The sequence below is a fragment of the Hypomesus transpacificus genome, chromosome 3 (genome assembly GCF_021917145.1).
Source record: "Hypomesus transpacificus isolate Combined female chromosome 3, fHypTra1, whole genome shotgun sequence".
Lineage (NCBI taxonomy): Eukaryota > Metazoa > Chordata > Actinopteri > Osmeriformes > Osmeridae > Hypomesus > Hypomesus transpacificus.
This window is the reverse complement of record NC_061062.1, coordinates 15,451,707-15,465,079: the sequence shown is the minus strand read 5'-3', so window position 1 is coordinate 15,465,079 and position 13,373 is coordinate 15,451,707. Positions and strand designations below refer to the sequence as shown.

The following is a 13,373-nucleotide window of genomic DNA, read 5'->3' as shown; positions in this document are numbered from 1 at the left end:
GAATAATCAGGTGTATATTTGAGATTTTTTGAAACAAGTTTGAAAAAGTTATTGAGATTAGCAAGGATTTCATGCTATTTTCAGAGATTAGCGATTTTCTATCATTTTTTAAAAGGTTTTATTAAAAAACTAAAGGGTGTGGAAGTAGGACAGAAACTATTAGAATAATTGGGTGTATATTCGAGATTTTTTGACCCAAGTCTGGAAAAGATATTGAGATTAGCAAGGATTTCATGCTATTTTCAGAGATTAGCGATTTACTATAATTTTTTAAAAACATTATCGTAAAAGTAAAGGGTGTGGAAGTAGGCAAGATACTATTAGAATAATCTGGTGTATATTTGAGATTTTTTGACCCAAGTCTGGAAAAGATATTGAGATTAGCAAGGATTTCATGCTATTTTCAGAGATTAGCGATTTTCTATCATTTTTTTAAAAACATTTTTGAAAAAGTAAAGGGTGTGGAAGAAGGCCAGACACTATTATAATAATCAGGTGTATATTTGAGATTTTTTGAAACAAGTTTGAAAACGTTAATGAGATTATCAATGATTTCATGCTATTTTCAGAGATTAGCGATTTTCTATCATTTTTTTAAAAACATCATTGAAAAAGTAAAGGGTGTGGAAGTAGGCCAGACACTATTAGAATAATCTGGTGTATATTTGAGATTTTTTGACCCAAGTCTGGAAAAGATATTGAGATTAGCAAGGATTTCATGCTATTTTCAGAGATAAGCGATTTTCTATCATTTTTTTTTAAATATGATTGAAAAAGTAAAGAGTGTGGAAGTAGGCCAGACACTATTATAATAATCATGTGTATATTAGAGATTTTTTGACCCAAGTCTGGAAAAGATATTGAGATTAGCAATGATTTCATGCTATTTTCAGAGATTTGCGATTTACTATAATTTTTTTAAAAACATTATTGAAAAAGTAAAGGGTGTGGAAGTAGGAAAGACACTATTATAATAATCAGGTGTATATTTGAGATTTCTTGAAACAAGTTTGAAAAAGTTATTGAGATTATCAATGATTTCATGCTATTTTCAGAGATTAGCGATTTTCTATCATTTTTTTAAAAACATTATTGAAAAAGTAAAGGGTGTAGAAGTAGGCCAGACACTATTAGAATAATCAGGTGTATATTAGACATTTTTGGACCCAAGTTTGGAAAAGATATTGAGATTAGCAAGGATTTCATGCTATTTTCAGAGATTTGCGATTTACTATCATTTTTTTTAAAACATTATTGAAAAAGTAAAGGGTGTGGAAGTAGGCAAGACACTATTATAATAATCAGGTGTATATTTGAGATTTTTTGAAACAAGTTTGAAAAAGTTATTGAGATTATCAATGATTTCATGCTATTTTCAGAGATTAGCGATTTACTATCATTTTTTTTAAAACATTATTGAAAAAGTAAAGGGTGTGGAAGTAGGTCAGACACTATTAGAATAATCTGGTGTATATTTGAGATTTTTTGACCCAAGTCTGGAAAATATATTGAGATTAGCAAGGATTTCATGCTATTTAAAGTAAAGGGTGTGGAAGTAGGCCAGACACTATTAGAATAATCTGGTGTATATTTGAGATTTTTTGACCCAAGTCTGGACAATATATTGAGATTAGCAAGGATTTCATGCTATTTTTAGAGATAAGCGATTTTCTATCATTTTTTTAAAAACATTATTGAAAAAGTAAAGGGTGTGGAAGTAGGCCAGACACTATTAGAATAATATGGTGTGTATTTGAGATTTTTCTCAATAAGTCTGGAAAAGATATTGAGATTAGCAAGGATTTCATGCTATTTTCAGAGATTTGCGATTTACTATCATTTTTCTTAAAACATTTTTGAAAAAGTAAAGGGTGTGGAAGTAGGCCAGACACTATTAGAATAATATGGTGTGTATTTGAGATTTTTCTCAATAAGTCTGGAAAAGATATTGAGATTAGCAAGGATTTCATGCTATTTTTAGAGATAAGCGATTTACTATCATTTTTTTAAAAACATTATTGAAAAAGTAAAGGGTGTGGAAGTAGGCCAGACACTATTAGAATAATATGGTGTGTATTTGAGATTTTTCTCAATAAGTCTGGAAAAGATATTGAGATTAGCAAGGATTTCATGCTATTTTCAGAGATTTGCGATTTACTATCATTTTTTTAAAACATTTTTGAAAAAGTAAAGGGTGTGGAAGTAGGCCAGACACTATTAGAATAATCAGGTGTATATTTGAGATTTTTTGAAACAAGTTTGAAAAAGTTATTGAGATTAGCAAGGATTTCATGCTATTTTCAGAGATTAGCGATTTTCTATCATTTTTTAAAAGGTTTTATTAAAAAACTAAAGGGTGTGGAAGTAGGACAGAAACTATTAGAATAATTGGGTGTATATTCGAGATTTTTTGACCCAAGTCTGGAAAAGATATTGAGATTAGCAAGGATTTCATGCTATTTTCAGAGATTAGCGATTTACTATAATTTTTTAAAAACATTATCGTAAAAGTAAAGGGTGTGGAAGTAGGCAAGATACTATTAGAATAATCTGGTGTATATTTGAGATTTTTTGACCCAAGTCTGGAAAAGATATTGAGATTAGCAAGGATTTCATGCTATTTTCAGAGATTAGCGATTTTCTATCATTTTTTTAAAAACATTTTTGAAAAAGTAAAGGGTGTGGAAGAAGGCCAGACACTATTATAATAATCAGGTGTATATTTGAGATTTTTTGAAACAAGTTTGAAAACGTTAATGAGATTATCAATGATTTCATGCTATTTTCAGAGATTAGCGATTTTCTATCATTTTTTTAAAAACATCATTGAAAAAGTAAAGGGTGTGGAAGTAGGCCAGACACTATTAGAATAATCTGGTGTATATTTGAGATTTTTTGACCCAAGTCTGGAAAAGATATTGAGATTAGCAAGGATTTCATGCTATTTTCAGAGATAAGCGATTTTCTATCATTTTTTTTTAAATATGATTGAAAAAGTAAAGAGTGTGGAAGTAGGCCAGACACTATTATAATAATCATGTGTATATTAGAGATTTTTTGACCCAAGTCTGGAAAAGATATTGAGATTAGCAATGATTTCATGCTATTTTCAGAGATTTGCGATTTACTATAATTTTTTTAAAAACATTATTGAAAAAGTAAAGGGTGTGGAAGTAGGAAAGACACTATTATAATAATCAGGTGTATATTTGAGATTTCTTGAAACAAGTTTGAAAAAGTTATTGAGATTATCAATGATTTCATGCTATTTTCAGAGATTAGCGATTTTCTATCATTTTTTTAAAGACATTATTGAAAAAGTAAAGGGTGTAGAAGTAGGCCAGACACTATTAGAATAATCAGGTGTATATTAGACATTTTTGGACCCAAGTTTGGAAAAGATATTGAGATTAGCAAGGATTTCATGCTATTTTCAGAGATTTGCGATTTACTATCATTTTTTTTAAAACATTATTGAAAAAGTAAAGGGTGTGGAAGTAGGCAAGACACTATTATAATAATCAGGTGTATATTTGAGATTTTTTGAAACAAGTTTGAAAAAGTTATTGAGATTATCAATGATTTCATGCTATTTTCAGAGATTAGCGATTTACTATCATTTTTTTTAAAACATTATTGAAAAAGTAAAGGGTGTGGAAGTAGGTCAGACACTATTAGAATAATCTGGTGTATATTTGAGATTTTTTGACCCAAGTCTGGAAAATATATTGAGATTAGCAAGGATTTCATGCTATTTAAAGTAAAGGGTGTGGAAGTAGGCCAGACACTATTAGAATAATCTGGTGTATATTTGAGATTTTTTGACCCAAGTCTGGACAATATATTGAGATTAGCAAGGATTTCATGCTATTTTTAGAGATAAGCGATTTTCTATCATTTTTTTAAAAACATTATTGAAAAAGTAAAGGGTGTGGAAGTAGGCCAGACACTATTAGAATAATATGGTGTGTATTTGAGATTTTTCTCAATAAGTCTGGAAAAGATATTGAGATTAGCAAGGATTTCATGCTATTTTCAGAGATTTGCGATTTACTATCATTTTTCTTAAAACATTTTTGAAAAAGTAAAGGGTGTGGAAGTAGGCCAGACACTATTAGAATAATATGGTGTGTATTTGAGATTTTTCTCAATAAGTCTGGAAAAGATATTGAGATTAGCAAGGATTTCATGCTATTTTCAGAGATTTGCGATTTACTATCATTTTTTTTAAAACATTTTTGAAAAAGTAAAGGGTGTGGAAGTAGGCCAGACACTATTAGAATAATCAGGTGTATATTTGAGATTTTTTGAAACAAGTTTGAAAAAGTTATTGAGATTAGCAAGGATTTCATGCTATTTTCAGAGATTAGCGATTTTCTATCATTTTTTAAAAGGTTTTATTAAAAAACTAAAGGGTGTGGAAGTAGGACAGAAACTATTAGAATAATTGGGTGTATATTCGAGATTTTTTGACCCAAGTCTGGAAAAGATATTGAGATTAGCAAGGATTTCATGCTATTTTCAGAGATTAGCGATTTACTATAATTTTTTAAAAACATTATCGTAAAAGTAAAGGGTGTGGAAGTAGGCAAGATACTATTAGAATAATCTGGTGTATATTTGAGATTTTTTGACCCAAGTCTGGAAAAGATATTGAGATTAGCAAGGATTTCATGCTATTTTCAGAGATTAGCGATTTTCTATCATTTTTTTAAAAACATTTTTGAAAAAGTAAAGGGTGTGGAAGAAGGCCAGACACTATTATAATAATCAGGTGTATATTTGAGATTTTTTGAAACAAGTTTGAAAACGTTATTGAGATTATCAATGATTTCATGCTATTTTCAGAGATTAGCGATTTTCTATCATTTTTTTAAAAACATCATTGAAAAAGTAAAGGGTGTGGAAGTAGGCCAGACACTATTAGAATAATCTGGTGTATATTTGAGGTTTTTTGACCCAAGTCTGGAAAAGATATTGAGATTAGCAAGGATTTCATGCTATTTTCAGAGATAAGCGATTTTCTATCATTTTTTTAAAAATATGATTGAAAAAGTAAAGAGTGTGGAAGTTGGCCAGACACTATTATAATAATCAGGTGTATATTAGAGATTTTTTGACCCAAGTCTGGAAAAGATATTGAGATTAGCAATGATTTCATGCTATTTTCAGAGATTTGCGATTTACTATCATTTTTTTAAAAACATTATTGAAAAAGTAAAGGGTGTGGAAGTAGGCAAGACACTATTATAATAATCAGGTGTATATTTGATATTTCTTGAAACAAGTTTGAAAAAGTTATTGAGATTATCAATGATTTCATGCTATTTTCAGAGATTAGCGATTTTCTATCATTTTTTTAAAAACATTATTGAAAAAGTAAAGGGTGTGGAAGTAGGCCAGACACTATTAGAATAATCAGGTGTATATTAGACATTTTTGGACCCAAGTTTGGAAAAGATATTGAGATTAGCAAGGATTTCATGGTATTTTCAGAGATTTGCGATTTACTATCATTTTTTTTAAAACATTATTGAAAAAGTAAAGGGTGTGGAAGTAGGCAAGACACTATTATAATAATCAGGTGTATATTTGAGATTTTTTTAAACAAGTTTGAAAAGATATTGAGATTATCAACGATTTCATGCTATTTTCAGAGATTAGCGATTTTCTATCATTTTTTTAAAAACATTATTGAAAAAGTAAAGGGTGTGGAAGTAGGCAAGACACTATTAGAACAATCAGGTGTATATTTGAGATTTTTTGAAACAAGTTTGAAAACGTTATTGAGATTATTAATGATTTCATGCTATTTTCAGAGATTAGCGATTTTCTATCATTTTTTTAAAAACATTTTTGAAAAAATAAAGGGTGTGGAAGTAGGCAAGACACTAATATAATAATCAGGTGTATATTTGAGATTTTTTGAAACAAGTTTGAAAAAGTTATTGAGATTATCAATGATTTCATGCTATTTTCAGAGATTAGCGATTTACTATCATTTTTTTAAAAACATTATTGAAAAAGTAAAGGGTGTGGAAGTAGGTCAGACACTATTAGAATAATCTGGTGTATATTTGAGATTTTTTGACCCAAGTCTGGAAAATATATTGAGATTAGCAAGGATTTCATGCTATTTAAAGTAAAGGGTGTGGAAGTAGGCCAGACACTATTAGAATAATCTGGTGTATATTTGAGATTTTTTGACCCAAGTCTGGAAAATATATTGAGATTAGCAAGGATTTCATGCTATTTTTAGAGATAAGCGATTTTCTATCATTTTTTTAAAAACATTATTGAAAAAGTAAAGGGTGTGGAAGTAGGCCAGACACTATTAGAATAATATGGTGTGTATTTGAGATTTTTCTCAATAAGTCTGGAAAAGATATTGAGATTAGCAATGATTTCATGCTATTTTCAGAGATTTGCGATTTACTATCATTTTTTTTAAAACATTTTTGAAAAAGTAAAGGGTGTGGAAGTAGGCCAGACACTATTAGAATAATCAGGTGTATATTTGAGATTTTTTGAAACAAGTTTGAAAAAGTTATTGAGATTAGCAAGGATTTCATGCTATTTTCAGAGATTAGCGATTTTCTATCATTTTTTAAAAGGTTTTATTAAAAAACTAAAGGGTGTGGAAGTAGGACAGAAACTATTAGAATAATTGGGTGTATATTCGAGATTTTTTGACCCAAGTCTGGAAAAGATATTGAGATTAGCAAGGATTTCATGCTATTTTCAGAGATTAGCTATTTACTATAATTTTTTAAAAACATTATCGTAAAAGTAAAGGGTGTGGAAGTAGGCAAGATACTATTAGAATAATCTGGTGTATATTTGAGATTTTTTGACCCAAGTCTGGAAAAGATATTGAGATTAGCAAGGATTTCATGCTATTTTCAGAGATTAGCGATTTTCTATCATTTAAAACGTTTATTGAAAAAGTAAAGGGTGTGGAAGTAGGTCAGACATTGTTGGAATGCTCTGCTGTTTGTTTGAGGTTTTATAGTCATACATATATTATAAATGTCATCATTTTTCAAAATTGTATGGGTAATTTTCACCCGGTCCCTAACTCGGCGCTGCAAAGTAGCGTCTTCCTAATGTGAGACGAATGTCGAATATGAAACTAACTTCACCTCGGTATATGCATGTAGGCCTATGTGTAAATCCCTCTTTGATCATTGACTGGGACATGGCCAGGGAATATGATGAATTGATTCATCAGCTGGTTAAGCGCCAAAAATAGCCTACACTTTTCTTACAGCAACGCATGCTGTGGCTTTGCCAATGTTTTCTGCATTGCTCATAGCCTACTGTATAAAAAAGTACCTGACACGAAAAACCTCAAGGCCATGCAGAGTCTGAACTACAGTAAAAGTTTCAGCAGCTTTATTGTCAATTTCTTCACATGTCAAGTCATAAAAAGGAATCGATATGACGTTTCCCACTCTCCCACAGTGAAACATAAAAAGCACAGGCACAACGGATAAGACATTTCTTAAAACAGCGTTACATATTCACATACAGCAGCATAAGCTCATAAAGCATAAAGCTTGCTCGGCTGTATGGCCTGAGAAGGTCTTGCAATAAATGAGTCCTTGTCGGCTGAATCGATATAGCTCAAACAAGAACTCATCCGTGTGAAATAAAGGATCTTGGCGATCGCAAAGAACTCTATTGGTATGGAAAGCTAATCGAACTAGAATATATCTCCTTGGTCAGCTGGATCTCTCAAAAAGGGAGCTGCCAATTATTTTCCGGGGGTGTGGTAAGCTTATCCAGCTACACTTACGTTAGCCTGCTCTGTAGCAGGTTTGTGCTAATTGATATGTTACTATGGTGATTTATCGAAAGTTGCTTCCACGAACCAAAAAGAGGGGAGTTTTTTTTATCTTAGCCTGAAAATTAGCTCGCTTAACCGCTTAGCGAGCTACGACGAATACCCCCCTGGCCCCAGGCTTTATTGCTTTCAAAATATCTCGTCATTCTTCTGTTGTTTTCGACATAGACCGGCTTCTAGTGGCAAAAGTCCTATAGGCTAACTAAAAGCGGTGGACCTATTTGGAGTAGTCAGTGCCATTGTTCTATTATTTTATGCTACTAAGCCTAATGTTTTCTCATGACATTTAAGGTGACTGTATTTTTTACATTAAAGTGTTAAGCAACTTGCATGTCTGTGACATTTAAAACAGGTTGTCGGGGAAAGTAATGATTAACTGCGGTTATTGCTGTCCATAACTTAGAATAATTGTATCACCTGCTTTGGTGACCAAGTCAATGCAAAGCGCCTTCTGATTGGGCAGACGGACTCAAGACAGAAAACTCCTCCCAAACTTCGCCTGTAAAAGTGATTGCGCTTTCTTTACGGGCAAATTAAGCAATAGGTCAGGAAAATTATGGATTGACAAATAATGAACAAACAATATATGTTTAACATCGACGTTAACTAGTTGTTTTTATGGTATTGTTCTTTGTTTTAGGCATCCAATCCAAAGCGGTCCGAGACAATGTTGGCTCAACTCAAAGACCGCTATGAAGCTTTTCTGAATGAAAAGAACTTTGTGACAGATTTTCTGGCGATGTTGGAGGAAAAAACAGGAGTTCAAAAACAATATATCGCTTCAGGTAAATAACTCGACGCCATAATGGTTTTGGCTACAATGTTGCACGTATGCGAACTGGAGTTTAAACTCATGGACCTGAACAGTTGGCAATTCGTTAAGCCAGATCAGCACACTTAACTACTTTTAAACTGTTAGCTAGCAAGTCATATTTGCTAACATTATTTGCTAACATTGGTTTTGTCCATGATCAATTGCCAAGTTGGTATTCATACGAATCAAGCAGCGTACGAGCTGACGAATTAATACGCCAAATTGACCGGACTTTTGTTGTCCTGTGATTTTAAATGCAACCTAATCAAATCTGTTTTGAAGGTCGTTGAAATACGGATAGCATTCTGATTCAACATTGCAGTTGATTTCACAGTTTCTAATTTCCCAATGACAGCTGTCTGCTCAGGGGGTATTTTTAACATGCCCTGAAATACCAAGTGCAAGACTGAGGCAGAGATGGCGGGTGATTATAGTATGACTGTCACTGGGATGAGCTGGGTTTGGACAGATTCTACTCTCATTCTAATGTTTAATATGAACTCAGTGGCGTTAACCCACCAGTCAGTGACAGTGTAGTATTTTGGCTAGTTGTCGAACTGTCTTCATTGATCCATCCGGTTCATTCACTTGGCCATCAGTTGATGCCCACCATGTCATGTAGCCTAATTGAGACATATATCCCCTACATGCTTGGACACTTCTTTTTGTATTTTTTTTGTATAGGGTTTCACCCCACGTCTTGTACATGTCACAGTGGTACTTCTGCTTAGTCCTCTGCCTTTTTTGTGACACGCTGATGCTTGTGACACCCATGTGTTTTGGACTTTGGAGGGGTGGGGGTGCTGAGAATACCACAGAGACGTAGTTGTATAGTCTGTGTTGTCCTGATGCAAAGAGGAAGTGTCTAGAACTATGACTTGGGAGTGGTATATTATAGTAACAACTGCCATCTCATCCAGCCTAGTTTTAACACAGTGGGTGAGAAGATTACAGTTGGGCCTGGGCCTAGTGTGTGTTATGCGATAATATACCAAGGCAGATGATCATATGACCTACTCCCTTGGACTGGGGAGAGGTTTAAGTTTGGCTCTTTCACTGTTGCCTCAGAACGGTGGTTTGGCATTGTATTAATATTGCATTGACATTATGGTAGTTATCATATAGACACACTACTCAGTCCTATGGCTGAAGCCAGTCGGAAGTCTTTACATCCATCATTCTATCATGGAAAAAAAGATAATGCAACCAAGGACATGTGACCATGCTAGGATTTTCATATGCAAACAGGAAGCAGAGTGGTATACATGTAGCATACTGTACCTTCTATGCGCTACAAGCTCTTTTTTCCCTCTTAACCTGCTCCACCGGTTTTGTATTTATATAGCAAACAAAAATGGGAAGCTTCGTGGATTTAAATACAACTGTCATGATAAATTAAACGATTATTTCAGGACCTAGATCGATTTTCATTGCTTGAAGATTGTGTGTGTTCCATAACTGCAAATGGGCCTCATTAGAATATTTTGTATAGAGCCTAAATTGATATCACTGTTAGTCATATGAAGTAATGTGGAATATTTTACATGCTTAAAATCCATTGCTCATATTTCACATAAGCTATTTACACAAGATGTGTGTCTGTAATATTGCCAATATGTGTTTTTGATATATGCTACGTACTGTTTATTCAGCTCTTCAACACACAGTGGCCAAAGAGATAGGTAAATAGGCAGACACTCTCTACGGTCTTTTTTTCACCTCTCTGTATTTTTTTATTTTAGGTGCTGTGGCTCTCGTTGTCCTGTACCTCATGTTTGGGTATGGAGCCTCACTCCTCTGCAATCTCATCGGCTTTGTCTATCCAGCATATTTTTCGTAAGTGAGGTAGAAAGATTGGTTGCATTTAGACTGTAGATCAGTAATGGTTCACTACTGGTCCTACAGTCCATCAATAGGGAGTTCAACCTTGTGGCGTAATTGCAAAGCAGGTACCTTTCTAGTCCCGACCCAGCACCAAAACCCAGTCTAACCTTGTGTTGTTCTGTGTACCTGACAAATAAGACTTGAACTTGAAAAACCCTCAGCTCTCTCAATGCTGTGTACTTGAGTCTCTGAATGGGTGCCTGGTCTTGTCAATCAAACATGCTCCTGTCTCTCTAATTAGCATCAAGGCCATCGAGAGCAACAAGAAGGACGATGACACACAGTGGCTGACCTACTGGGTGGTGTATGGCTACTTCAGCATTGTCGAATTCTTCTCTGACATCTTCCTATCCTGGTTCCCCTTCTACTATGCTGGCAAGGTATGGAGAGTAACTGTAGGACTAGATGACAGCTGGTGGTTTCTTATTGAAGTTGCTTCTTGTTTGGATGTTGTGAGTGAACTCCAGGACCTTGCTCATTCCCCCAGTGTGTGTTCCTGCTATGGTGTATGGCTCCGGTCTCCTGGAATGGTTCTACTGTGTTGTACAAGCGTGTAGTCCGACCCATGTTCCTGAAGCACCAGGCCACCGTGGACAGTGTCGTGAATGACCTCAGCAGCAAGGCCAGAGACATGGCTGATACGGTCACCAGAGAGGGTGAGACACACTTCCACACATTGTAACAGATTCTGGGCACCACCAGCTAACTGATCAGTGCTAAAATGTTGCTAAGGCTAAAGTAAATAACTACCTGTCTCTGCTATTATCAGTAATAATCAATGTCTTTCTCTGTCTCTCTGTTCATCTCCCTTTCTCTTTCTGCTTCTAGCGGCTAACCTGGCTCTCAATCAAGACAAGAACAAGTGAGGACTGGACATAATGTGTGTGTTTGTATCAACTTGAATATCTGTAAGTTGTATGCATTAGTCTGTCTGTGTGTGTGTGGCTGTTTGTACGTTCCACCCATCATTGCTGTCATGTGATAAGCCTAAACATTGCCATCCTACAGAAGCAGTAAAGGACTCCTTTGTTCCCTGATTGACCAGGGCTGGTTCTGTCAGATGGAGATGTACTCTTTGCCTGTCCTGTTTTGTGGTTATGACTGAGAGAGAAGTAGAACACCTCACAGTGTTGAGATATTGCCCAGGTTAGCCATTTAGAATAGTCACTCCACTGAGTCATGAAGGCTATAAAGTTGCCCTTTGGCCCTCGGTCCAGAATCCAATAAATGTACTCATTGCTTATGGTGGGGGTACTCAATAGGCGGTCTCCGGTCCGGATCTGGACCTAGACGCAATACAATTTGGACCAAAGCCAAAATCAACATTTTAATTTAGTCATGATCCAAGCGAGTTTTCATTGGTGTGTGATTTCACGCTATAGCCTATATTTTTTTCCTACTAGATGTGGTTTCTATCTTCCGTGTCCAATCGAAAGGTCCAATCAGGAGCTGTAATAACTGTAATCACCATGACAACTCACTCAACGTTGGCCGCAACCTCTGCGGATCACACAGGTTGTGTGTGTCATTAGCAACAACACAGGCTAATCAATTGGACTGACAATGCCATTAGTGGACTGACAACACATTTGTGCTGCCGGTGGGGAGTACAAAACCAATGTGTTTAATCTGCAATGACACGGTTGCCCTTGTCAAAAGTGGTAATGTGAAACGTCACTATGACACAAAGCATGGACACTTTTAACAAAATTACCCCCATAACTCTGAGGTAAGGGCCAGAAAAATAAACCAACTGCAATCATCATACCAAGCAACATGCAGTGTAATAGTTAGATCAGCCACCCAACAAGAGCGTGCAACTGAAGCCTCATTTAAGAGTGGCATGGCTCTTAAGCTGTTTTGGGAATTTGTCCATCACTGTTCCGGACCCTGGACTAATGAAAATTTGGTAAGTGGACCTTTTGGGTTTCTAATTGAGTACCCCTGCTCTATGGGTTGGTGTGCCAAAGCAACAGAAGTAGTGTATATCCAAGGAACACAGGGATTTATCCAAGTTGTGGGCCAAACATTTCAAAATCCTATAACTTTTATTGTAAGATTAATTTCTTGTTTCTAAACTTTTGAAAGTTTCCATTTTGTTTTGTACAGTCTCTCTTCTCAAAATAATAAAATGTGTGCAGACATGTTTTATTAATAAAGTTAAGAACTCTACTGTAAGTCTTGATAAATCTGTAATGAAACTCCAAACACACATTAATGGCTATGTACGGTATAGTAATCACAAATAGATTTGGGTTTTCCTGATTGTGTAATATCTCAATTAAGTACTTTACTTTGAAGCACAATCATTTCAAACCCTTTAAAGACTACATCCCTCCCTTACTGACCTGTCACTTCAAGTACATTTACCGGTATTCACAGGGCTAAACCATCCATGGTGTAATATGTGTGGCTGCTTTCTCACGCCTGAAGGAGTCTAAATGCAAGCTCAATTGTGTCCACGTGGTGGATGTAATACATAAGAAAATGGTGGACAGAGAATGGCCATACTGCCACGGGAAGTATAGAGCGTCCGGAAAGATCTGTTGAATGTTTGGTGTCTCAGTTTGAAGGTCCTATACCCATGACGATTTTCCCTTTTGAAATTAAATGTATTTGAATGTAAGACTTTTCTGACTATTTTTTATCATTTGGATCGTGTGTGGAGGGTTAATATCCAGTGTAGAGCCTGTCACGACCGGACAGCAGAGAATTGAACAGCCTCTGGGAAGGAGTCCCTCCTCCCTCCCTATCACACACACACACTGACACACACAAACAAAACTGGGCTCAAATATTTTGCATAACCACAATGCAGAATAAACACTT

General features: G+C 34.9%; 1 protein-coding gene across 2 annotated transcripts; it reads left to right on the top strand.

Moving 5' to 3' along the window:
* Positions 1–8,284: 8,284 nt before the first annotated feature.
* On the top strand, positions 8,285–13,170 carry zgc:101744 (Receptor expression-enhancing protein 6-like). 2 transcript variants are annotated; one of them, XM_047051398.1, is made up of 6 exons: positions 8,285–8,390; positions 8,487–8,631; positions 10,403–10,496; positions 10,786–10,924; positions 11,032–11,200; positions 11,373–13,170. In XM_047051398.1, the coding sequence occupies exons 2-6, from the start codon at positions 8,514–8,516 to the stop codon at positions 11,408–11,410; spliced, it is 558 nt and encodes a 185-aa protein (XP_046907354.1). In that variant the 5' UTR covers positions 8,285–8,390; positions 8,487–8,513; the 3' UTR covers positions 11,411–13,170. The 2 variants fall into 2 exon arrangements, with proteins under 2 accessions (XP_046907354.1, XP_046907353.1); XM_047051397.1 differs by having other exon boundaries at positions 8,372–8,631.
* Positions 13,171–13,373: the final 203 nt, after the last annotated feature.